Source organism: Perca flavescens, chromosome 6, assembly GCF_004354835.1.
Source record: "Perca flavescens isolate YP-PL-M2 chromosome 6, PFLA_1.0, whole genome shotgun sequence".
In the NCBI taxonomy this organism is placed as follows: Eukaryota; Metazoa; Chordata; class Actinopteri; order Perciformes; family Percidae; genus Perca; species Perca flavescens.
The window spans coordinates 21684738-21711514 of record NC_041336.1 but is presented as its reverse complement, the minus strand read 5'-3'; the positions used below and the strand labels follow the sequence as shown (position 1 = coordinate 21711514).

General features: G+C 40.4%; 1 protein-coding gene across 3 annotated transcripts in view; it reads right to left on the bottom strand.

Moving 5' to 3' along the window:
* The window catches only part of fhod3b (formin homology 2 domain containing 3b), a 96811-nt gene that overhangs the window by 32634 nt on the left and 37400 nt on the right, over nt 1-26777 (bottom strand). For all 3 annotated transcript variants that reach the window (XM_028580181.1, XM_028580182.1, XM_028580183.1), the window contains exons 4-5: nt 9928-9995; nt 8487-8592 (exon numbers count right to left, since the gene is read on the bottom strand). In XM_028580181.1, coding sequence (XP_028435982.1) covers nt 8487-8592; nt 9928-9995 — 174 coding nt within the window. The remainder of the gene's footprint in view (nt 1-8486; nt 8593-9927; nt 9996-26777) is intronic.

The following is a 26777-nucleotide window of genomic DNA, read 5'->3' as shown; positions in this document are numbered from 1 at the left end:
TACATAGTTTTTTTTTATCAGAGCTTTAAAAAGATTTTAAAATCAATAAGCTGTAGTGTGTTCTGAAGGTCCTTCCATGACCAAGGTGCAAAATAGGAGATGTTATCAAATCCTGGGTATCTGATACCTAGTGGTGCAAAGATCATAACAGATGTTGGCAAGAGACAAGAGATTACAATAGGGCTACAGTATGGCTTTGTAAATAAAAATATACCAATGCTACTCCTTAGGCTTAATAAAAGCTAGGAAACCAGATCAAGTACACATTGATGTGTGCGGGACAATGTGTTGGATATAAAACGAAGAAACTGTGTTACACAGACAGAGTCAAGGCATCAAAGTGTAGTTAAGGCAGCATGTGTGTAAATAATGTCCCCATAGTCAAGAACACTTAAGAATGTAGCCTGCACAAGTGTTGCTAAAATGCTAAATTGAGGCAGGCCCTATTTCGATAATAAAACAGTTTCTTCCACTAAATTCTTAAAATGCACTCTAAATGCACCCAAACACCCAAGCACTTGCATGATGTTACTCTTTCAATTTGAATCCCTTTTGTACCAAAGTAGCTTTTGGTACTGACATTTGTCATGACTGCATCCATGCATGCCTTGAGCTAGCTTCTCATTTAGAGTCTGTCTACCATAAAAAATACCAGTCTACTACTCGTGCCAATTATGAACTAAACAAGACATGTTCATGGGTTACGTTCTATTTGTTATTCAGCTAATCACCCAGACCATTAGAGCCAGACAAACTGCCTCTGCCAGACCAATTCCAGTCACTGATCCGACTGCCAGACCTACATTGAGCCCCATACAGTAAAACACCAGGGGGATGCTTCCATTTTCTGTGCTAAATACATGTCTGCCAGTATTTGACAGAATTTACTATGGGCCTAAGCCCAAACAAATTCCCTAAAGACAAACAAACAAACAAACCTCATGGAACAATAGCATGAAGTAAGGCAGGGGAGTATTTTCCAGACGTGAAGAACTACTGCTGAGCAGGGCACAGTGAGCCGTGTAGACTACATCACTGTAAGTAAAAAAAAAAAAAAGGCTAAAACAGCTAATACTTCTCAATTTCCTCTGTATTCAAAATAGTATAAAGCTGATCGATTACAGCTGCTACAGTACTGCATTTTAGAAAAATCATTTTAGAACTGGGGAAAGCCCAACAAATGAGCTTTTCCCCATACCATCCAAGTAGGGAAGATTTTGGAGAAAAGCTACAGCACGACATCCACCCACTTGTAGAGTGATCTGAAAGATGAGCTGCGGTAAATTCTTACTGCTCTTGAGAGAGAAGTGGTGTGATTTGCTCTGGTTCTGGCCAGCCATATGCTGAATTCAGTCCCAAAAAACAGTCAGCTCATAGGAATCAGCCGTAAAACCCACCAGAGTGCTGAGAATTTCAGTCAATCTCCTGCATGCTACATTACTGCAAAAGATTTTTTTATTTTTCTCAACATTATAGTTTATGTATCTTAGATGGCAGCGTCAGAGATGATACAATAAGAGCTTGAGAAATCAAACATTCTTATAATATAATTGGCTTGTATACTGAATTCTGTTACAGTAAAACAGGCTGCAGTGCAGAGTTGTTATTCCACTGCCAGTGTGTTTGCTAAGGCTGAAAACTTCTACAGATGCAGAGAGAAGAAAATGGGGAAGGCAGAATATAGGTCAGGCAGGTGGGGTTGAACTGGGTTCAGATGCAAGCTGTCTCCAGCGAGGGGGGATCTGAAGGGGTCTACAGGGTCTGACACAGGGTGAGGACAGGGGGGACGTATCCGGTAGGAACAAGGCTCTAAGCTTAAACACAAACATGACAACAGCGTATGGTTTTCTATTCAGTTAAAAACAGTCTAGTCTTTTTTTTTTTTTTTTTTTTAAAATCTTTATCCTGTGGGCAAAGGATGTTCAGATGACAGGTGATGTTATTTTTTCAAGACCGTATGAAACTGTCCATGGAGTATACAGTAGTGTTTGTTTTAGTGCAGCACTGTCAGTATGTCAGTCAGTTTGAAAGCTGCTGATTTAATTTAATAAAAAGAGGCCATGCAGGAGGCAAAGACAAACTATTGCAAGTGGAAGTAAGTGAGTTGAGAGGTTGTAGGCTGAAACCATGTGTAGCCCTTTTTTCCTAAATTTCCTCCAACCAAGTGAAGTCAGTTCTGTCATCCTAAATGAGAGGGAGACTCAGACAGGTAAAGACGCTAAATTATGTATGAAAATATAATTGGCTTTCTCAAGAGTACAAAACCTTGTAAGCAATCAAAATATATATATTCTTTTTCATTGTTGATGTTTGGTTTAGGGGTTAACTAGTGCTTTTATTATGAAGTAAAGAAAACCTCCCTGTCGAGTGATCTTTAGATCATAACCAGCACTTTAAAAAGAAAGTGTGAATGAATCAACCTTATAAAGAACAAAAGTGGTATCATGGATATGTGTGTGTGTGTGTGTGTGTGTGTGTGTGTGTGTGTGTGTGTGTGTGTGTGTGTGTGTGTGTGTGTGAGAGAGAGTGAATGAGTGTTTTTCAGATTGAAAAGCTCTGCACAAAGGGGCAGCAGGAGCAGTGGCCGCTCTGAGATTTGCAGAAAAAAAACATGCACGTGTTCCCATGGGATCTCATTACAAACCAGGAGTTCAAGTTCCATTCCTGGAGATCTCCTTCTCGCGCCAAACACAGGACTTGTCCACATATGTGTATCAGAATCTTCTGTGTTTTTTTTATTTATTTTTTTTATCTCAAATGTCCTTTAATCCTTTTATTTTATCCAATTGCTCAACTTCTCCTATGCATCATTCTTGCATGAGCCCCAAAACAAGGACATGATCACACCTACATTACTTATCAAAGGTTTGGACACACTTTCCCATTCACTTGAATGAGAAAGTATGTCCAAACTTTTGACTGGTACTGTATAATAACCAGCATAAACGATACATTTGCACGAAGCCTCTCAACACAGCGCAGACAGAATGTTTATCCAGACGATGGGCCATAGTAAAGGTCTCCCCCCTCTAGAACAGACGACCTATAACATAGCCAGACAACACAATACACACTGTTTCCAACAAGAGCTTCCAACATCACTGTGAACCCAACTGTGCCTGGGTTTTCACTTAATGCTCAGCAAAATGTTCAAACCAGCACGGGGAGAATTCAGTTACGCTCTGTTAAATATTTTAAGAACTTGGGTCAGAGTAAAACACAAAAACAATGATCCTGATTCTAAATCAAGATAAATGAAATGTCACTTCAGTATGAAATGGTATATTGGAGAAAGAATATGTGAGTAGTAGAGATATTAGCTACATTAAAGCACTTCTATTTAAACACATGTAAAGTCAGTGCAACATTCAAATGTTTTTATTTTATTTTGACAAGTTATCCGTTGATTGTTATCAAACAACCCGCCCACTCCGCTATGCATCAGCCAACCTGCTTGCTGCCCTCTCACAGTGAAGGACAACTAATCACTCAACGAAATCCCAACTGTTTGCTGTCCTGGCTCCTAAATGGTGGAACGAGCTCCCTATTGACATCAGGATGGCCGAAAGCCTACGCATCTTCCACCGAAGGCTAAAAACACATCTCTTCCGACTACACCTGGGATAAACATAAAAAAGAAAAAAGCTTTCTTGAAGCTGCACTTTCATATGGCTCTTTGTAGTTTTGCTTATTTAAACCTAATGTACTTGCACTTACTACTTGTTGAAGTTTGCACCTTCAGGGTTGAAAGCACTTTGCTTTGGATAAAAGCGTCAGCTAAATGACATGTAACTGAATGCTAACATAGTTCTGAAGATATCAACCTATTAAAATATAAATAAAATATAAAAATATAAACGTCGCCTTAGCCAAGTGGTTACAACACATACCATATAGCTGCAACGGTCCAGGTTCAATTCTGGCATTGGGACCTTTGTTGTATGCCAGATCCCTCTCTCACTCTGCCCCATTTCTACACAGTCCTGTCAAACGAAGGCAAAAATGCCACAAAAAAGGTATAAAGGTTGATTATCCTTATAGTGTCTGTTCTTAGCTCTGTGCAATGGAGGTCTAAATGTTTGCAGGTTTCCCATCCAACTGAAGACCAGATCTGCTGGTTTCACTTTCACTCATTATACTAAAAAGCAGGAGATAATCAGAGAAAATTAGCAGCTATTGCGTTTGTTTACAGTGACACACACTTTTGGCACACAAAACGCTGCACAGACGCTGTAGGAGCCACACAGGCCCATGTTGTTTGTGGTCTCATTTATATTAATTATTGGTTATTATATTGTGCATTTTATACTGTAGGTGGTGGTCATTGCGGCTTGAGCGGAAGTGACGACATTATATTAGTTTGCTTCACCTGTTCACCTGTGGAGGCATAAATCATTGCAATGCAATCGTGAGCGCGTCACAGTGTGTTTATGCATCTCTCAGTGTTTAGTCCCTCGCGGCAGCACTTTGTTGGACTGCTTACAGCCGCAACAGACGCGTCACTGGGTGCTCTGCCTGGCTGATCTGCCACATATAAAATGTAATGCTACCACACTGAGAAACACTATAGAGAGTAACAACAATTTAAACAAAAGGGTCTTGTGTTTCAGGTACACTTGTGAAAAAGCCTGCTGCCCACTAAAGTTACTGCTGTGTGTGACACTAAAAGCTGCACTGAGCGCTGTATTGGGAACAATGTTCCAGGTCCCAGACAGTTTAAGAGGCAATGAAACACTTGACTACAGCACATTTCCCTTTCCCACAGAGGCCCTCTGAGCAGCTCCCTCTGGAAACTAGGAAGTCAAGGTGTTTTAAACTTATGGCGGTATAACTGCTGTGACATTAAAAACAGAAGAGCTCAAAATGGAAGCAGGAGAGAGAGAGAGAGAGAGAGAGAGAGAGAGAGAGAGAGAGAGAGAGAGATACACAGATAGAAAGAGAGATAGAAAGATGAGATAAAAGCACAAAATGAAAAATGGCCATGATGTATTTGAAAGAGTAACACTTTTGGACCTTTCACAGCACAACTCACATATTTGTGGAAACTATAAATTCACACATATAATTTATGGCATGTAAGCCCATGTATATACAGCATAATACAGCATGTGATGAGATATGGCTTTCTGGCTATGAAAGTAAATTATGTAATGTTTAAGAATGTGCTTTACAAAGAAAATTATCCAAGACTGCTTCTAAAGGTATATATATATATATATATATATATATATATATATATATATATATATATATATATATATATATATATATATATATATAAAGGTTTCCTTAGACTACTAAATCAAAAACTTTAGCTTCACACCCAATTTGATTCCACAGAGACTTTGGCTGGTATTTTGTAAACAACAGTGTGCAGACAGAAACTGCATGGCCTTTAACAAGTGCAAACAGAGAAAGTGTTGCTAAAAACAAAGCTTATTATGGTGATGAATGTCAACAGTGAACATTTCAAAGCAGGGAATAATTGCTTCAAGTTGAGCATAATTGGTTCCTCTTTAATCTGCGCTCTCTCTCTCTCTCTCTCTGCTGCTTCCATTTTACAGTTACCAATTAAAACACAGTTGTTACTTTTGTTAGTGCTCTTTTTCTAAATACTACAAGTGGAACAATGATCCAGGAAAAAAACTATTTGTATTTGTTCTTCCACCTCATCTCCCGGTTTTGCTCATGATAATAAGTACTGTTGGAATCGTTTTCTTACCACGGTGAAAAAGTCTGAGCTTAGTGCAGAAATTTCTTTGACCTTTTGCTCAATCTGCTTTCATTTAGGGGCTGTTGGAGCAGCTTACAATGCTGTCAACAGTGATGTTTTACTGTGACAACCTTTGTATTTATTTATTTCCTTGCTGTTAGCCTGGCTGAAAGGCATTTTCTTTTTTTTCAAAACTTGAGATGAAGATTGAGGGTCAAAGATTTTGAGAGCATCTTAAAGTATATAGATAAATGGTATGTACATTTTTAAAAAGAGAAATAACATTTTACAACCCCATGAGACCTCTGCAGTTTGAGAAACAACATTGCTTGTCGGTACGGAACCTTTGCTCAGCTTTTAAGTAAAGATTTATGACTTCAACAACTATTTTGGAAAGCTTATTACTCTTCTGTGTTGAATTAAACATTGCATCTGTGTTTATTTAATTTCTAAAATGACCAATGACCATGCTTATTTCAAAATGAATGAATATCTCTAATGAGAACTTTATTACCTTTTTGGCCCCTGTGTGTTTGCAGCACTGAGTGGAGGATTACAGGAGGACCAGATGCATAGGCACCTCTGATTTCACCTCACACCCTTTCCCACTGATGGTGTGATAAAGGCATACAAGCTTTCCCTTGGGCCAAAAACGCACGCCTCCAAGGAGCTAAGTCCAGGTCTGGAAGCCCTCCGAGCCAGGTGTGAGGGGCCCGGAGAGGGGGCCAGACCCCAGCCAGAAAATACCCACATCACTGAGGGAGCACTAACGGGCCACAGACACCTCCAGGGCTTTGAGAAGATGGAATGAAAAAGTGAGGAGAAAAAAAAAAGTGAGATGGTGTAGATTGCTGAGAGAGCTTCAAGAACTACCATTTACAATGACGGCAATGTTCCAGAGAGCTAAAGCTGGGAACCTGCTCTTGTAAAATGCATGCAGAATGGTGTGCACGTGTGACGGGCCTTTTTCATCTACAAATGAACCAAAAGATTGATTTTTATCCACAAAAGAGAGCAAGATTGTTTTGTCGGGGTGGTTTTTAATGCACACCAGACAGATGGGTTCAAGGCTGCATTCCTATTTCTCCTTTTTTTTTTAACTGGCCTCAACTTGAAAGACATTACAGTAAAAGAAACCCACTTTAGAAGTGATCAATGCTTTATACCAAAAGCAATTACTGTTGTTGGTTCTCTCGCTGTCTTTCTCTGCACGTGTGAAGGTTTCAGGCATCTAATTTACTCGCCTCCTGGGAATCCTTATGACATAGCTCCTCTTGGAAGTCATCAACACTAAAGCAGCCAGATCTATATACATTTCTGACCTGTGCATCTGCGTTCCAGCACATGCTCGACTTGTGTTCTCCAACACATGGCTCACAAGGGAGCGTGATCTGCTACACTTCACATATCCTCAGCTGGTCAGGAGAAATTAGGTCAGGAGTTGAAACAAGTGAAAAGGGCTTTTGGGAGATTGGTAGTTTGGTTTGATGTAGAGATACATGAGGGGAAACTGCGCAGTCTGCAGAGATGGAGGGATAAATTAGCACATAAAAGAATAAAGAAAGTCCCAAAGAACCGCACTGACAAAGATGTTTTATCTGAATTCTCTGGGAGGTAAAGGGAAAAAAAGGACAGCACAATAAGGAGGAGTGAAACAATATGAGAAGTGGTCTCATCATTCACAGCACAATGACACTACTGTAACAACTCTTACATGTGGTAACTCTGAAGTTTCCAAAACTCTATCGTTCTCATCCTCTGACTTGTTTTGGCCATTTACCCCGTGTGATTTATCTGTCTGAGTGAGGGACCAGGCCAAGTTCAGATAAAGCATCAAACATTAAACATCAGAGCCTCTAGAGTCCTGGTGGGGGTCATATTCATGTTTACAACTTGCCCAGGGGGGAAATTAGAGAGCAAGCATTTACGAACAGGCAGCATCTAATTAAATTAACATGAGCAAGGTAACAACTGATTGAAATATGCACCCAAAATTATGAGGGTCAAGTACACTGTGTCTACTTTTAGCAAGGGTTAACGAAGAAATATTACTGCCCAATGCCAAATAAATTGTAGTCTTAAATGGAACCTTTTACCACAAAAGGATTCAAGCTTATGCGTTTGTGTCTACGTTTACATTTTGTACTGTACGTACAAAAAACCCAATTAACTAATGACGTACTGGCTCAGGTTGAATAAATAGAAATGCAACACATTTTCATGAAAAGATGAAAATGAAAGAAAGCAAAGAGAAAAAAAGGAGGGGAAATTAGTTTTATGATCTGCAATATCCTGCCAGAACTTTTATTAGCCACTTAAGCATGTGTGACCTGCCCCCTCACAGCAGGCTGTTAAATGCTAGTGACCTTGCAACGAGTGCTATGAATCCCTTGTTCCTGTAGTATCCCTGAACGCACTGCCCCTCCCCGACCTTAACACACATGATCTTTCACCTTACCGATATGGGACAGATAAATTAACCAGCTGCTAAACTTGGCTTACTTCAACATTATCTGTGGCACACATTTCAGTTTGTTTATACGCCTTAGGTGTGTGAGTGTGAGAAGGTCATCAAGCACAATCATCAATTTACATGGCGTATGTAAACACATGTGGTTCTGGATAGGTTTATGGAAAGAAAAGTGTTACAGGATTGATTAATAACATCCTCGATTAGCATGTGTTGTAAATTGAGGTGTGAGAAGGTGGAGTGGAGGAGGAAAGTACGCTGTGAGTTTACTGGTGAAAAGTTGCTGTTCTGCAGTGGACGTACCCCTGAGGATGTAATTCTGGTAGTTCTGGTCGGCTTCAGCGCCCACTTTTATCAAACACGTCAGTCCTTCCGCCACAACAAACTCGTGCACCAGGTCTTTGTCATCCTGGAAAGAGGTCAATGAGAAAGAGGGGAATATTCAAGAGCTGTCACACATCATAGACAGAGCCAGAGACTACATTGGTATGCATTTTAAACAATTACATTTGATGGATTTAGTTCCACCTTCCACCACATAATTGTCCTCAGAGTGATGTAAACCCTTTGAGTGCATGAACGTTGGCTGCAAATCATAGACTAAGAATAAAAGCGCGTGCAGAGAAATAATGATCTGGGACCTTTTGTTTAATAGCTCACACAACTATTTCCAATTACTTAGAAAAGGTTTACATGATAAAGAAATAAATCAACCCCCAAAACAACAGCAGGAACTGCTGAGATGATTTATGCTGATCTTAATGTTCACAAATTATACATAATGTCTTATGCACAGAGTGGACAAATTACTTGTCATACTTAAAGCAGAAAATGTAATGCAAAAAAAACCAGAACAGGTACTTAGACTTCTTTATGCGATGTAGCATTCGCCAGAGCGCATGAGCACATTTCTCAATTTAGCTTTTACAAAATCTTCAGCTGAATAAACATATCTATAATCTACTTTTTTACATTTAGTTATAGCTACTACAAGTGCAATGAGCAACACAATCTGCTTACAGTGTGTTCAAATTCCTGTTGCTTTGGCCTCCCCACTGCATCCCACATTTTCTCCTTGGTGACAAAACCACCTGCATCTCTCACACCTGTCGATGACTCTGTTATTTAAGACTCACACATGTACACTGCACTACTGCAATGCAGTATTGATAATACTGATAAGTTATAGGCCTACTAATATCAGGCCAGGTGGATATTTTATTCCACAACAAGAATAATCAACATTCTCTACAGCAGAAGCCCCACAAAGCCATTCATAGTGTATAAAGTGAGGTATTCTAATCTATTCTGGGCCTGCATCAATGTCTGTTGCTCTCTTTTCCATCTAACTGTGGGTTAACCCTCCCCCTCTATGGCCGACTGCCCGCCAGGCCAGCCCAGCCCAGCCCAGTGTGTGAAGTATGACCAGACCTGAACACTCCACAGCTGCCACGAAGGCAGACTTTCAGCAGCTCAAGAAAACAATGCTGTGTAAGAGTGTGTGTGTGTGTGCATCTGTGCACTGATGCATATGTGCACACTACATATAGTTCTTGCATGCTATTGTGTGTATGTAGCCAGAGCATGGCAGAAGATACTTAACATGCTGACAAATGCTGCATTCTTGAAAAAAATGCCTATTAAAACATGAAACGCAGTGGAATTCACTGCATGTTGTGAGCTGGAGATTTTAAAAAGATATTTTTTTAGAATCCAGCAAAAACTAAGAGAGAGAAATAATTACCTGAAAAATCTGCTTGAGGGAAAAGAGGGCTCTCCGCAGCTCCCGTCCAGTTGAATTGTAGAGTTTTTCTATAAAAGTAAAAAGGAAACAAGTGGAAAAATCAGCTGACAGTCACACACGTGGTTGGTATCGTTCTATTATGTTGTCATGCAAAAAGTGAATGAATGAAATGGACAAGAGATTAGAATCATCGTGACTTCTCTTGAAAAAATAAATTGCCTGTCTACACACATCATTGGCAGCAATTAACCTGAGTAGCTAAATGTGAAAAATGTCCTGCAAGAGGAACAGGGATAGCAAAAGCACAGTAGGAGTAACTCAGAGCACATCTGTGGAGAGTTAGTGAACAGTGGATGTTTCCTGCTGACAAAGCCATATCTGTAGCTTCCCATAATACAAAGTCAAGCAGAAACTTAAGCCAATAGCCACCACAATGGCTAAGAAACAATGCACCCATTAATCAGTTATGGAAACACCACAGAGTACTAAAAGAGAAGATATGATGGATGACAGATGCTTGTGATGGAGGCGGACATCTCATCACAAGTACTTTGACAATCCTTCACCCTGTGTGTGTAGTCTGCAGTCTGCCGTGGAGTGGCAGCGTTGAGCTCAATCCTTGTAGCTCACTCATCACTGCTGTGTGAACTCTCTCTGACTCAGCAAAACCTGCTGCTGCAGATACAGCAGCATACAGTACAGTGCAGTGCAGTGCTGTACAGTTTAGTACTCTTTCAGCTTCTGTCTCTGTATGTTCTTTTAATTCATTGCTTTTTATTGGGATGCTAAATGTCATTTTTGTTTGCCTTGGACAGATACTATCTTGCTTGAAGGCATGATGATATAGTCAGCAAAGATCTGACAGGAGACTGGCATGTACACAAACCAAATGAACACAGTGAGGCAGTTTCTTTCTCTCTCTCTCTCTGTCTGTCTCACACACACACACACACACACACACACTCACACACACACACAAACACACACACACACTTTGCAATGTGGCTCTAGTCTGTTTGTTGCACCACTGCAGCAGTGGTAGTCCTGATCAGACAGGCAAGGCTTATCACTGTTGGTGCATCAGTGAGTTTTAGTTAGAAGTTGAATACCCAAACATGCAACTGAGAGACGCAAATAAGCGCACACACACACAAATGAGTTGTGCCTATGAGCTCCTTGTCTTCACAAACAGCTGCCACTGATTCTATTCTAAAGTGTGAGAAAGAACATCGATGAGTGTGTGATTCAGAGCAACTGCAGGCCTCTATTCATTATTGTTTCTTCAGCTGATGAACTAAGAAAAAAAGAGAAACAAAGGCATAAACAGGGTGTGTGTTGCCAGTCCTGTGGGCAAAACACATGCGAGTACTTGTGGTATGATGTCTTTGGGTGCATTTCCAGTGACACACAGCATTCACAGCTTGTATATGGAGGCCCACTGAGACAACTCTCATGCAACATCAGACAATCCAACCCCTGTGTGAAAAAAGATAATTTCAGAGAGAATCTCTCAATCTATCTTAATAATGCTAAATATGAGTCAAACTTTGGTTTAAATTCCTGGGTTAAAACTTGCTGCCATATGTCATCACAGGGTAAAGTTGTCCACAGTAGTGTAACTCTACACACTTATTACCACATATAGTATTGGTGTAATTCACTCTTCAGACAGACAAGACATTGGAGATGTATCTGTAATGCAGACAACCTGGGAGTGGGCCATATGTGGTTTAAAGGCTCCCATTTGATGAGGTTGTGTGGTGCAATCAAACACCTCACAGTCCAGTTCCAGCAGAGTTTCTTATCTTTAGAAGATGTCTTGTTTTTAATTTATGACTCTGATGGTATTTGGTACGATTGCAGCTGAGCTCCAAATGTTTTGTGCACTCAGTACACTCCGTACATGGCTCAAATGCATGATGAGCAGAGTCCCAGCCAGTCAACTGGCACTAACATTCACAAGGAATAAATCTCTACAAGTCCAGAGGTATTACGGGGGGGAAGCTGTGCGATGTTGGTGATTTGTGTCTTTATAAACAACAGGAAGGAACTGTGACCAGGCCTTTTAGGCTTTGGCCCCCCTAGCTGTGGAACTCCCAGTCTGAGCATTGCAGGGTTGCAAAGTCAGCATCATCTTTTAAATCTCCTCTCAAAATTGACACATATTTGTAGTTGCATCTTTCTTTTATTGCATTCACTCCTTTTTAAAACTTCTAAATCTATTTTATAATCATCATCATTGTGGTAAAGCAAATGTTAAAGTGATATAAATAAATAATAATAAATCAATAAAATGACATTCAGTTTTATTGCTATAAAATGTAGAAATAGTAGCAAAAAAACACCATTTACTTATAATGCTTCCAGTCCTTTTACTGTATGCAGAAATGTGATTGCTCTGGTCAGTCTTTTTCAATGTATCTAAAATAAATTACTGTAATACAGATTTATATAGTCTGAGCTCACATCTGTGGATGATTCTATATCATGTAAAAAGCTGCCAAAGCTTTTTAACTACAGTACTACACCTTCCCCTGTTCAAAGGAATAGGGCCACATCCTTTGCCCTGTACCTCAGGAAGATGACTCAGAGATTAGATTAGGGATCTCTAAACAGAAAAGCTCTCTGATCACTGCAGCGGAAAACCAGAAGAAGATACTCTGGGTTACTCATCACACCTTCACCATACAAAGCAAACTTGATTTGTGGTCCGACTTCAACCCAAGTCTTGAATCAGCGAGCTCTTTTTCTTCTCAAAGTCGTATCTCCACTTCCTTGCGGACATTGAAAGTTAATCAATCAACAGATAAATCACACACAGCACTGTTGAACAACCAGTGATTCCCCCCAGATCACAGCACAGCACCACAGCAGTGATGCATCAGCACCTGGGCTGCCACTGGGATTAAATAAATACCATGAGCATGTTTCATTTGTGTCTGTGTGTGTGTGTGTGTGTGTGTGTGTGTGTGTGTGTGTGTGTGTGTGTGTGTGTGTGTGTGTGTGTGTCAATCAGCAACAGCATGGCAGAGAAAATTCTTCCATGCAGTTCCACTGCCATTCACCTCAATAAAACTGTCAGAAAGTTATTCCTGCCTAATACTAAATGAAGCCCATCTGCAGGACAGAGAGTTCGTTCCCTGTCCGCAGTCCACACACCGATGAACCGCCCAGAGGCCCATCTCTAATGAGAAATAGCTCAGTGGAGATTAGTTCCATACCATTTGGCACAAATATGCACCCAAAAGTATGGGCCTTCTGCATTTCCCTCTTCAGGAAAAACAAAACAAGGCACACTTTTATTCAGAGGAAATGTTTGTGAACCCCAATTCTCATAGCCTCTATTCACCTGAAACCCTAAAACTTCAAATTCAATGGCTCACTACATTTGTAATGGTTTGTCATTGGGCCAAGGCAAACCCAGGGCTAGAAGAAACAAAGGAAGATATGACAGATAACACATGGTTTTGGCATATGTAGCTCTCCACTGTCTGACCTTATAATTGATATTCTCTTTTAATGTCAATAGCAGTTCACACTAAAGAGACAGCTAACCATGTTGCCAATTGCTCTTCATACAACAAAACAAGACGGTTAAAAAAAAAATGCATGAGTGCAGCTGAGGTCAAGCAGCCCGTTTTTTCCTGTCATCTTTACATTCCCCTCAGGCTTTTACTGACAAGAACTTGACAGGGAAATGATTCAACAGAGTGAAAGTGTTGTTTTTGATGCCTACATTAATGTACCATAGGGATAGAGAGCAGCTGTTTTCACGTTTTCTCAGCTGGAATAGCTACAGGGATGTAATGGTCTCGTAATTATAACAATCATAAAAGTAGTAGCGGAATTTCTATAATCATCAGGAATGTGCTTAACTACACGGAGAGAAGAGCGGGGAGAAAACCTGCTGTGGGGCCTGGTGCATTCAGACAGGCCGGGACTTCATGGATGGTTGTGCTTCTGCCGGGAAGACAACTTTTAGAAACAAATTTGTCATGTGCTGCTTCAGACACCTTTGGATTCTTTGTATCAATGCCAGCACATTCCAGAAATGACGTTTTGTATGAGTCATTTGTCACTTTTTTTAAACTCTGAATGCCAATCTCAACCCAAGACCCATCCCTACCACTCAATGCTAAACAACTAACAAATTATTTGAAAAAAAAAAGAAGTTTGCCGATAAAACCACTAACCCTTCCCATTTTCCATCTGCAAACACGTCTACAGCAACATGCTAAGCTACTCATCTGTTTGCATGCCTTTGTTTCCAGAAAGTGCCATAAAATGAAAAGGATGACTACCACTGCTCAGGCTTCGCGCTGCAGGCGGAACACATAAACCACATCCAAAGCACAGCCAGGAAACCCACAAAGACCCCGCTGGGCAGGACAGACAACCTTGCGCACACTGCTGTAAATTAAACTGTTTGCTTTCAAAAGTGGAGCTGTCAGACAAGAAGCATCGTATTGGGGATTATCTATAAAACTTACAATCACAATCAAATAAACAGCTTTCATGTGGGATGCAGGGATGATAAGATTGAAAAGAATACAGTACGGTATGAGACCATGAAACATTTGCTAACAAGCTGGGTGGAAATAGCCCACATTGCCCACTTAGCCTAACCCTACTGTTGCAACTAGATGGCTAAAATAAGTAGAAAACAAAAACATTGAGAGTTTCTTTAGAGGACGTAGGGTAGAGAAAGGCTAACAAGTTGTATAGTATCATTAACATTTGACCTGCTTAATGCCAAAGCTTTACTTTGGTCATGATACCACGATAATTGCCTTTCCTCTCACCCTGTCTCCTGCCTCCCGCAAGCATTGTCCAAGCTCAGATCAGTAGTATAGGGAGTGAGAAGAAAACTTCAGAAGAGTACAGGTGGATTGTGGGTTGGATGTGTTTCTGTGTAGCCTTGTAGAAATAAAGGTCAGTGTGTTCTGCAAAGTTCTGGTCTAGTCAAAGCTGGACTTTAAGAGTGGAGCGCCCTGCCCATGTCTGCATTTAGCCCAGTCTCAGAGCCCGTTCCACTGGTCAGTATAGGCCACAGACTCTGCAAGAGGTGACAGTGGTCAGACTGAGCTCAGACAAACTGTAGCCATCTGGGAGACCGCAGTGTCGTGTGTGCCAGCACCGCCACATCACTGCTTGCCATCCTGTGTAAGGATGAAGGGACCCATCTTTCATTTTTGTCCCCTGGTTCTGTCGTGAGAAACCTTTGAGTTTACATTAAGTGTAATGGCCCTCTGCAGTCACGAAACACAGCAGCACAACAACATCAACAGTGCTTCCTTCTCATTTTTTCCTTTCCTCCTTTCTCACTTTGTAAGGGAAATCTACTGTTTCAACTTTTATGAAGAGAAAACACAAGTAATTAAGGTGGACCTCCCAAAATGTGAATCGGCTCGTAACATGCTACTTTGTGGACCGGGGCTTCTTATGATCTTTTTTTTCCCCCCGGAATAAAAACACAAGGTGAATGATAGGTCAATAAAAGCAGATTATAGCACTCAGGTGGAAATCATCAAGCAGGAATGCAGGTAAGAATGAGATCACATTCAACGTGGCAGACAATTATATGGACAATGTGTGTGGGTGTGCATATGTGTGTGTAGTGTACACACTGCAAACAGGCAGTTTACAAAGTGCACAGAAGAATAAGGACGTTAATTAATTTGTTCCTGTTGCCTGGAGTTTATTAAAATGCTTTGGAAGTTGTGATGGAAGACATATGGAGATGATGGTTTAGATTAGAGAAAAACTGAGTCAGGCCACACAGACTACAGAAGCCTTTGTCATTGGGAGCAGGCCTCACAGGAAGGCCTGGATGGACCCACAGAGCGTGAAAGTCTCTAAGTAGACAAACAGCTAAGGCATGGGACAAGATCAAAATCATCAAAAATAACTAATAAATCTGGGCTTAATCTAGTGATGAGAAAAGAGTTAACAGTGCAGGACTGCAAAAATTACAGTCAAATGCATGCTGCCTTTTTGTGTTTTGCCATCATTTAATATAGATCATTAATATAGATCATTTCTATATGAGGTTCACAATAAAATATGTATGAACACACATCCTTTCTACTATGTTAATAACTGTGTTATTAACATGCAAATAAACAACGCTAATTCATTTTGATTCGATTTCCTTCGTGGATGTTGTACCTGGACTTCCTCTGCCCATTGTGCAGAGAGCATGGTGTCCAAAATCTCACGGGAACAGTGATGAGATCGAGTTTCTGAGCTGTGACATTCTATCCTGGCAGAGACATTTGATACCAAGGCATGCCACAGCTTAGTTCCAATAAACACAAAACCTACCCGCAGAGCTCAACAGCACTCATTGTCTCACCGTGGAAATGGGGAAATTGGATTGTTGTGTTTATTGATGTGTTTAAGACTTTCATTGTAAGTTTATGTTTTTGTCAGTCAAAATAATTCTTCTGGAAGGCAGCAGTGGCATTTGTCTTGTCGATTGGAGGAAATAGTTTGGAGCAAAGACCTACTGTTTAGCCTCATACATGTTTTCATTTTTCTTGAGAGATTGAAAATGTTCTGCAGAGCACTTAAAGGGCATCACAGGCTAATTATCTCCTGGTAAGTCTCTTCAATAAAAAGGTACGCTAACCAGCCGTCAAGACACTATCTGGCGCTGTCAAAGAGAAACAGTAGAGGAAAGCGTGGGTGGAATCTGCAGAATTCCAAACGAGGAGAGGGACATGACAGCAAGGCCAATGTGAGGACAGACAAATCTTTCATTAGTGCCTGCCTGTCTAATGAGTCATTCCTTAGCTACCAGGTGGGGTGACCCTCACTACTGTACTCATTCAGCAGTCCAGACAAAAGCCTGACACATATATAAACTAGGGGATCGAGAACTGAAGTGGGTCTAGTTAAGGGTTGGTGACAAGAACAGCTGTAACATAGTTACCTAGTATTGCTTTAAAGTCAAGTTATGGTAACTGCTGACAGAGGTAAAGCTGGTCGCTAGTATTATTTCAGTGATTCTGCAGGTGAATGCTCCTCTAACAATCTCTGTATATAAGTTTGGAAGGAGGTTGGGTCTAGGCCGTTCCCTAGGTGTTGCTTGGCAGCTGCTTCAGCCAAACAGCTTTTCTTACTGCAGTAAAAACAGCCACATAGATGCAGGACCTGATGCTTAAAGAGTAATATTTTGAAATTTGTCGAAATATATTCTCCTACTGTCACATGTGTGCACATATAGCTCTTTTTTTATTTGGGGATTTTTTTAAATCTTTTAATCTATTAAAGACAGATCCACAAAGCCAAGTGTTTTTTTCAATTGATGCTTTATGATCCTTAAAATCAAAAACGTTTCACTTCATGTACTGCAATTAATTGGGATTTTTGTAGGGTTGGAAAATATTCTCAACAACAACCTCAGTGACTCTCGCCTAACCTACTTCATCCCCCTCTTTCTCTCTCACTCCTCTTGGCTGTCTCTCTGCCTCTGACTTACTCTGCGCCCTCCTATTCTTAACAACCTGACACGTGGGGGAAATGCACCAGTGCAAACGCTGTCCAATAAACACAGTTGTGCTCAGACCACATCTATTTCAGATTCTGCTCTCGGAATAGGAAGCAGACAGATGTGGAAGCACACACATCTGTGACAGTACACCATCTTATTTCCATACTGGCCAGTGGCCACACTGTGACTGCACTTAATAGAAAAGAGATGTAAAAAAGTTCTCCCATCTCACAGTCCTTTTCACCGGGGTTGTGCATAGGAACCACTGCAGTCTCTTCTTTCTTTTCTTTCTTTCTTTTTTCCAATTTCTGCCAGGGTAAAATGTGTTTCCTCCTGAGTGATGAAGAAGAGGACCTCTGTCAGGACTGTCTGTCAGTGGTTTAGGTCAACCTGACATCCAGTCTAATAAGAGCAGCCCCCTGTCATCAGTGTTGCACCCAACCCATAATGACCCAAGGTAATTACTTCCACCAGTCAGAGACAGATGGACACTTAAAACATATTTGACAGGAAAGAGAAGTCCACTGAAAAAAACATATATTCAAATTTGGGAATTTCTAATTTTTCTACAAAAGTTGAAAGAGTAAGTGTTCCTTCATGACACAACAGACTTCTCCTACCTCTTAGGTTAAATACACCATAAAAACCAATGTCACAAAGCCTGACATTTTGGAGATACATGATTTTCACAGAAAAGCATGTGTTGCAACTAGACATATGACTACAAAGGCAACATGCAGTATTTGCTACATTTCAAAGCATCTAGAAGCTACTTAACTGGCTTCTGAACAAAATGAAATAGCTGAAAACCTGTAAGAACCGGGCTCTGAGTTATCCAGAAATAAAGTTTGTATGAGGAAAATGAAGCAGAGGATTTTACAAGTATGAACAATCCTCACAGAGTTATGACGACAGAAAGAGAAAAAAAAAGACCAAGCACTCTTTCTCTCACGTACTGTGTAATACAGTATGTTCAAACACTACTCATTTCTTGGCTCTGTGAACTTCAGGCCATTATCTTTGATCCAAATCCACAATCAGACTGGCACAAACATTACCTACACTACAATCATCAAACAAGCTAGCGCATGAGTTGATTTTTATAGTGTGTGTGTGAGCTTTCCCTTTTGGGTCTGGCCTTCAAAGTCTACATGCAGTGATTTCTAAAAAATCCATGGAGGACAAGAATGCGGAATGAGCTTTATCAAAACGCTGTCCCGCTTTAATTGATATGGGTGGACACAGAATGGGGCACAAATAACACAGTAGTGATCTGTGATCATAAACACACGTTAGACTCTTCTGGTGATGCATGAGTGCTCAGTCATGTCAGATTGTTGCACCTTGGCACTGGCTTTGACGAGCTGGGTGTGAAGTGTGATCTGACTGCTGACAGGTGGCAGAGCTTGGAGAAAGGTCAGTCAGCACTATTATTGACAACCCAAGAGGCAAGATACAATGGACTTATTTGAAAAGTATACTGTAATTAGAAAGGCATGATATTTGTGCTTATGATAGACTTAGATCTGGCACTATAAATATCAAACATGAGATATAATTCCAATTCAATCTAAATTGAAAAACTTGACTGGTTTCTTCTGGATCAGAGGAGACAGTTTCACCCTGAATTGTTAATTATCTCTGTTGTCAAGGAGGTGTTTTGTTTGGATACTGCTTTATTCTGAGGTGTCACTGAAAGCAAAAATATAATCCATGCTTGGCACAGACACTCAAAGGACCGAAAGACATGTTTTGTCCTCTGGAGCCAACCTGTTTGCCCAACTGGAACAAATTCACAATCAACATGACTGACTGCCCTGTCTTCAAAATCTTACTTCACAATGCCAAATGACCAATGTGTTTGCTGTTCAGATCAGAAATGTCTCACTCATGTTAGCGCTGGCAGAAAGGGATTTAATATTAGCTTGGCACGTCAAATGAGTACAGTCAACAACCACCTATTGACATAATAAAATTGTTTTTTTTCTTGTGGACCTAGATTAAACTTCTCGCAGTCTGACTTGTGCAAACTGATGGTGGATATTAGACAATCACTTGTTGTTCAACATGTAACTCCTGGCATGAAAAAGCGATTTCTACAGCTACATTTTAACACCTCAATATGTAGCACTAATGCCATCAGAGGCACGTTGTAAAGTTACCAAATCAAAGAGAACACAATGCTTGTTTTTATTTGCTGTACAGTGCTAAGAAAAATTAATCAATATCTCAAATATTCAAGCATGTCAACCTCCCCGTCATCTTACAGGGTCAACTGTCATTTTTCTCCAGTGTCACTGGGCCTCATAGCACGTCTGACATATTTCGACTGATCCGAATAAATACAGTAAGTACCCAGGATCACTGTACCACACCGAGCCTGTCTCGGAGAGGAAAGCTCAAATCCATCAAAATCTGACACACTCACACTCACAGCAGACATTAATCCACATCACGATGAAAGGAAATACAGAGTGACTCCACAAATCTGAGACAAAACGCAATAATAACCCTTTGATAGATATGAGTGCCCTTTGTGATCTCATGTTACCCAGGGAAAATCAACAAGAGATGGGCTCATATATTGCAATACTCCTTGTCTACATTTTTCAGTAATACGCTGGGCCTCTTCCTCATCATTCATCTGTCTGTGTGAGGGTATCTACGGCATTTGCCAAACAGTGCTGTTTGACTGTGTGGAGGAAACCAAGGCCTTTCTACCATGCATAAACCTTAATGAGCTCATTTAACCATGGCCTGTATTGTTGGGTTCAGCTATGTTGAGGAAAAACAGTTCCGACTAAATGTCTACAATAGCACGAGTTTCCTAAATGAACTTATTTTTGAGTCACAGAATATTTAGGAAATATTCCATCTTCCATCTCCTTCGTCCGCTTATCCGGGGTCAGGTCGCGGGGGCAGCAGCTAGCAAATATTTTATACAAAAAATCATATTTCTCTTATATAAAGGGAGAACTTGAACTGAAAAAGAACAGAAAAAAACATCTGCTCTTGCAAATCACAGCTACATTTAAAAGAAGACATTTAACGCTTGTGCTTCAGTTATTAGTTTCTCAGTGTTACAACCTAACCAATGTCTTCCCAGAATGACTATTTAAAAAAAATAGACCCATATCTTCAGTACAAAACAAAGGGGAAAATTACTGCCTCATTGAACAGTGAGACGGGGGAAGGTCTGCTTTACTGGCAACTGCTGCCCACTTTGAAGAGAGACATACCTGGCTTTCACAAACATGCCCCAATATGAATCAAACTAAGAGATTTTTGAAAACCACCATTAAGAGCCAGTCATGCATCCCTATAGCATGAGTGTGTCAAGGTGGAGAGAGATTGGCTGGCAAACCTACAGCACCCTCGATTCCTCATAGGATAAAAAGGTGTTTTGGCTCACAGCACTACAGAGGATGAGCCATCTTTTGGCACAAAGAATGTGAAGTGTTCTCTTGCCTTATTTAGCCAAAGCCAGCCATCATATCACAGAGCGTGCAACGGAAGAAAGGCAGAGACATAGCCAAGATTGTGATCCAAAGCTATAAAAAACAATGTCAACAAAACATACCTTGAAGTAATAATGAAAAAATATTTGTGGTATGAGGATGGCAAGAGGTGTGCCCCAGCCCCAGCACTCACATTATTTAGGGAGGAACCACATGCCATGGGATAAGAGAGTCTCTATAACATGTATTTTGTAGGAAATTGATGAAGGTGGATATATGGTACCTCTTGTTACTCCAATAAGTGGGAGAGTTATTCAAAGACTAATTCCAGATTAATGCAATCTACTACTAAGTGCATGAATCTGACATTGTCAAACATGACAAGACACAGAATGAGAGGTTTACCTTGGCCACTTTCTATTCTCAGCTACATTAGATTAAATTCCTACAATAATGGCTAAAACAGCCTTGCTCACACTACTGACACACTCTGATATACACCATTGATTATTATTATTATTATTATTATTACTGTATTTTATCCACTGGCAGGGATTCTCCATTTTTTTTCTTGCAGGTATTCCAAGTGTGTGTGCGTGTGTGTGTGTGAGTGCTTTATCATGTGATTGTTTGCATGTCTCCCAGGATGATAGAGGTAAGAGATTCCTGGCAGTCTTTACAAGGAAAGTACTGACATATGGGACTGGGAACGAGACATTACAGTAAGTAAAATGAAAGAGAAATGATTCTATAAAACCTGAACAAAAATGGTAAATGAAATGTATTCTAGCTTTTAGCAGGTTATTATTCCTTGGTTATAGTTCATTGTGGATCTGCGTAAACTGGGTGTCTTTACCATCCTAACCCCTAGAGGTCTCTGTCTGGTATTTTTTCCCCAAGCTTTACTGTGCATGTGAAGTAGAGTTAACAGGTTTAACTATCCCAACGGGAGGCCAGTGTAATAAAGCCTTAGGAAAGAACCTTGGTCTCTGCGCTGCAGGGGGTTAGATTTACGTTAGATTTATGCATGGCTGGATCTTTATCTATGGAGGCACAAATGTGAAGAAAAAAAGCTCTTGCATAATTTTGGTCAATGTGATGACATTGTGTTGTTGGTATTTCAACCTGTTACCCCAAAAAAGTAAAGCACAAAATATTAACTGGCTCCTATACGCTTGTATTTGCATACATACGTTGACAGATATGCAAATAACAAAAAGAAATGCACGTTTTATAGGCTGCAAATTTGCTATGTATTTTTCTTATTTTCCTTATTCTAAGTTAAATACAATATATAAGTGCTTTAATATAAGGTTATTTCCAGTAAGGTTAACTTAGGGAAACTCACTGCTATATTTACTTTGATAATAATAAAGTTTATTGTCACAACTGGGGATGGATTTTGCTGCCAATTAGGTTTAGGGTATTGCAAAACCCTTTTATTTCCCTAAAGCTTATTCCCAGAACAAAGTCACTGAACAACAATTGTTAAACACAAAATAACTTGGCTCAGATATGCAACAAAACCTGGCTGGTTTGGACTCTCTTTACACGGTGCATGACCACACATACCTTTGCAGTATGGTTTGCATGCCGCTGTGGGTGTACTGCAGGGTGTAGCCTTGATGCCTTTCAAAACAGTGAATTTCATACTTGGAAGGATTTTTTGTGCCCCACTGGGCTTGTACAGACACCATGATGGATTGGAAATCATAGAGCTCTCCTCATTTGTCTTTCATCTTGATTGACCATGGCCTAACCGTACAATCTGCCAGATTTAAGAGCCAAATCTTGATAATATTTATGACTTCACAAGACCCACATATAAGTCTGTTCATCTACCCACCACCTCCTAAACAAGGCAAAGAAAAAAATTGAATAATGCTGAGTTTGGAGGGGGGGGCATTCTGGGTCTGCGTGAGGCAAGATTTCAACAGGCAACAGCCCTGCATGATCGCACCGTAACAAGTTCAGACACCTTAGCCTAACACTCTGGTACCAGATTCAAGCCGTTTGATGTTTCCCCCTCTTTCGCACCCCTCCAACTTCCACTCTGTTTTGACCCTGTGCCAGTTTCACCAAAACCTTTTCACGCACACCTGGTAGTGGTTAGACTCGATCACAGCATAAAGCTCCTGAGCGCTGCTGCAGAAGACAGGAAGAACTTGACAAAAAACTGCTCTCATTAACACAGCTATGCTTTATACTGTATTTCATAGTGAAGTTGGATGTGTGTAAGTGAATGCACTTGCCATTGCACGCTTTATTTTACACATCTAATGTTTTATCTAGCTACTTTGTATGTTTGTGTGTGGTACATTTGGACCAAAGATAGGTGCAGAAAAGTTTAGTAAGTCTAAATGTTTCCAAGTCTGGAAGTGTCATGTAGTGTAGGAATGCAGATGTATAATTTTTGTATTTTACAGAACTTCTTTTAGAAATAATAGTCCTAAAATAGGTTTGACCCACATTCAGAGGGTAGTATTTTGTGACAATGATGAACAGGGGTTGGTTATTACAGAGCAAGGGTGAGGCTCTCGTTAAAATGTGCCACACCTGCTGTGGAGTGTTTGAGAGTTAAAGTACTTTACCATAGGTGGAGTCAGGATTTGTTTGTGTGTGTGTGTGTGTGTGTGTGTGTGTGTGTGTGTGTGTGTGTGTGTGTGTGTGTGTGTGTGTGTGTGTGTGTCTCCCATTTACCAGCTGCTGTATCAAAGGCTTAATGGATGGTGTAACTTCACTGATTTAGATCAAATTTCACCATTCAGGAGACTTAAAATGAGTCTTATTGCAGATTCCAGGAACCTCCCTCATGATGTGAGACTAGTATCAGCAGGTATACAATAGATACAGAAATGAAAACAACTTTATAATGCCAGTGTTTAACCTTTACAAATATGTTCATGTTCTCGAAAAATCCTTGCTGTTCTCAAGGCTGTAGTGGGTGTCTGACTGGACTATACTTGGCTCTGATCTGGTTCAGATAAATGTGTAACTTTGGAAATGCTGGACCAAGCCAGCTGGATTCCATAAAGGCCTCAAAGCAGCCTTTGCACTCTCTGCAAAAGCCACGGGATTTAACCAGCGGACAACGTAACCTCTATATATTCTAAATATTACATGATTAGAAAGAGTGGAGGTTAGATAAACAGAGCAGAATATACCACACAATTACAGACTTACAAACACAAGCTGTGTTTGGACTGAGAACAATGGTGGCTTGTAAATGAATGCTATGATTTGCATACTATTGTAAGTATAAAGAGGAAGAAAGAACACATTTTGCTCAATGACTAAAACAAACATTGAAACATTCCTAATGGCATCCAGAGGAGGAAACAGACATGTTTGTTTACAATGTCAGGGTAATGGCTGTGCTATTTCATTTGTTCTCCTTCAAGTGGAGTCGTTGATATGTTTGATCATGGGTGGGGAGGATTTGATTTTTTCTTTTTCTGTTATTGTTTTTCTACATTTTCCATGATTGGATAGAGAGAGGGTTGATAACTGTACTATAATACACCACATTACTACCAGCTTACCCAAGTAGACTAGCTCATTTAAAATGAAAGCGTCAAAAATATGTGTTCTAATCTGTTCAACACAAGTTTTTGCTGCTGGCAGAGTTGTAAAACTTAAAGGGATATTTCACCACTGGAAAGATGAACATGTATTAAATTGGGTCATTTATGTAGTAGAAATGTGAAAATGTTTTCAAAGTTGGTGCCTTTTAGACCGAGAAAAGCCAGAAATGTGGATGAAAGACAACTCCCAGATTTATCGCCCAGCCCTATTTCAAATATATAAAAACAACATACGAAACAAGCTACATTTAGTGCACACACATTATAGGCTCCGTAAAGTTCAGCTAACGCATTGGTAGCATTAGCCCTTGGTTGGATGTAGCTAAACACCGAGTATAAACACAGCCGTGAAATCGCGTAGAATGGTCGGCATTTAACAGTCACAAACTCCACCAGCGGTGAGCAGTAGCTGGATACAGGCACCCAATTTCTGCACCAGTCTGTGTTAACACAGCACACCTCCACGAGTCTTACCCGGCGACAGAGCAGCATCTATATCTGCTCTGAAGGCTAGCAGATTCAGATTCAGATAACTTTATTAGTCCCTAAAGGGGCAATTCAGTTTTACAGCCAACACATCCATTAAGGGTTAAACTAACTTAAAAAGTGCATTAGCACGCAATCTATATAATGTAGTAATGTAATGTTATAAAATAATAAATTAAATAGTACTGCAATAGTCATACATCCCCCTGTATACAGAAGCTTCTCTCTGTCTCTCTCTCTCCCGTAACATCCACACATTTACACATGACCCAATCATTACACCCACCCACCCACTCACACACACACACACGCACGCACGCACGCACGCACGCACGCACGCACGCACGCACACACACACACACACACACACACACACACACACACACAGTACAGTACACTGTTGTTCAGCCATGTTTCCACAAAAACAAAAACACAGCAGTCTCTGAACTCGCGTTGGGAGTTTCGTTGAAGTTGGATGTAGTCCAGTTTGTTGTCTAATGAGCGGACACTTAGCGTTAGCTTTCCACCTATCTCGAACTCCTGCACACCGCTGTCGACGTCCCCTTCCCCGGCTAGCGGCATCGGGCGACACCAAAGGCTGAGGTGCTGGTCTCCGTAGCAGGCGAAGCTCGCGTAGTGTGTCGAGTATTACGTCTGTAACAAAGTTTCCGGCATATTCTCCGATATGTACCAATGTATCACGGTGGTACACATGTGCGGTACTTTGAATGCACATAATTGTTGTAAAAGTTTGCTGCTGAAAAGAGAGAGCGGTAGCTTCAAGATTGCTGACACTCAACTCGCATCGGTAGTGACAGTCCCACCCCCTATGGGCGTGTTGAAAACATACGGAACTAGCTGGCTGTAGTCCATAGCCTCTGGACAAAAATGCCTCTGATGATGCTAAATGACAATTTTTGCGTCATCAGAGGCTTTTTTCCAGACCCACAATACAGATAACTCGTTTCAGGCGGACATGAGGGAGGGAAGCACTGTCATTCAAAAATACTACCGGGTTTCTACTGATACAAAGCTTAATGCTAATCGGTGAAGTATCCATTTAACAATTCTTGTGTATCACAGACTGGGGAAACCTTTCATATACCATGTGTAGAACATACAATGTAGCAAAGACATACAGTAAGTTTTCATGATGGAATCACTACTGCAGTGTGTTTATGGAAAAATGCATACATATTAAAAAATAAATAAATAAAGGGGAAAGTGTATACCCCATAAGAAGTGCTTGTTGGATGGTTAAAAACTCAGAAACCCTCTCCCCCCACACCTTGACAATGTTGGATTGGAGGGGAGGGGATTGAATGCTTAGATCTCCGAAAACTGACGATCCAGCTTCATTCTGTGATTTATCAGCTGTACTGAGGTAAGAAAGTAAGCTGGGTTTGAACTGCTCTGATCATTAACCAAGTATTAGACAAATTAAAAATGTACTTGATGATGGCGCTAGATGAAAAGTTAAGAGATCACAAAAGTTAATGCAATGCACTCTGAGAGGGGAATAAACGTATGTACAAATTTCATGGCAATCCATTCTCTAGTTGTTCAAGACATTTAACCAAATAAAAAAACTCACGGTGCCGCTAGAGGAAAGGTCAGGTGATCACCAAAATCATTAAGATTCATCTTTTGGGGACCTTGAAAGTCAGTACAAAATTTCAGTCTGGACCAAAGGGAAGCATCGTCATCCCTAGAGCTACACTGTTAATGTTGCTAAAAATTAACATTTTATACATGGAAATGTTACAGACTATTACTTTAGAGAGATAAAGGGCAAAATAAACTATAAATAATAAATGTCCACTGATT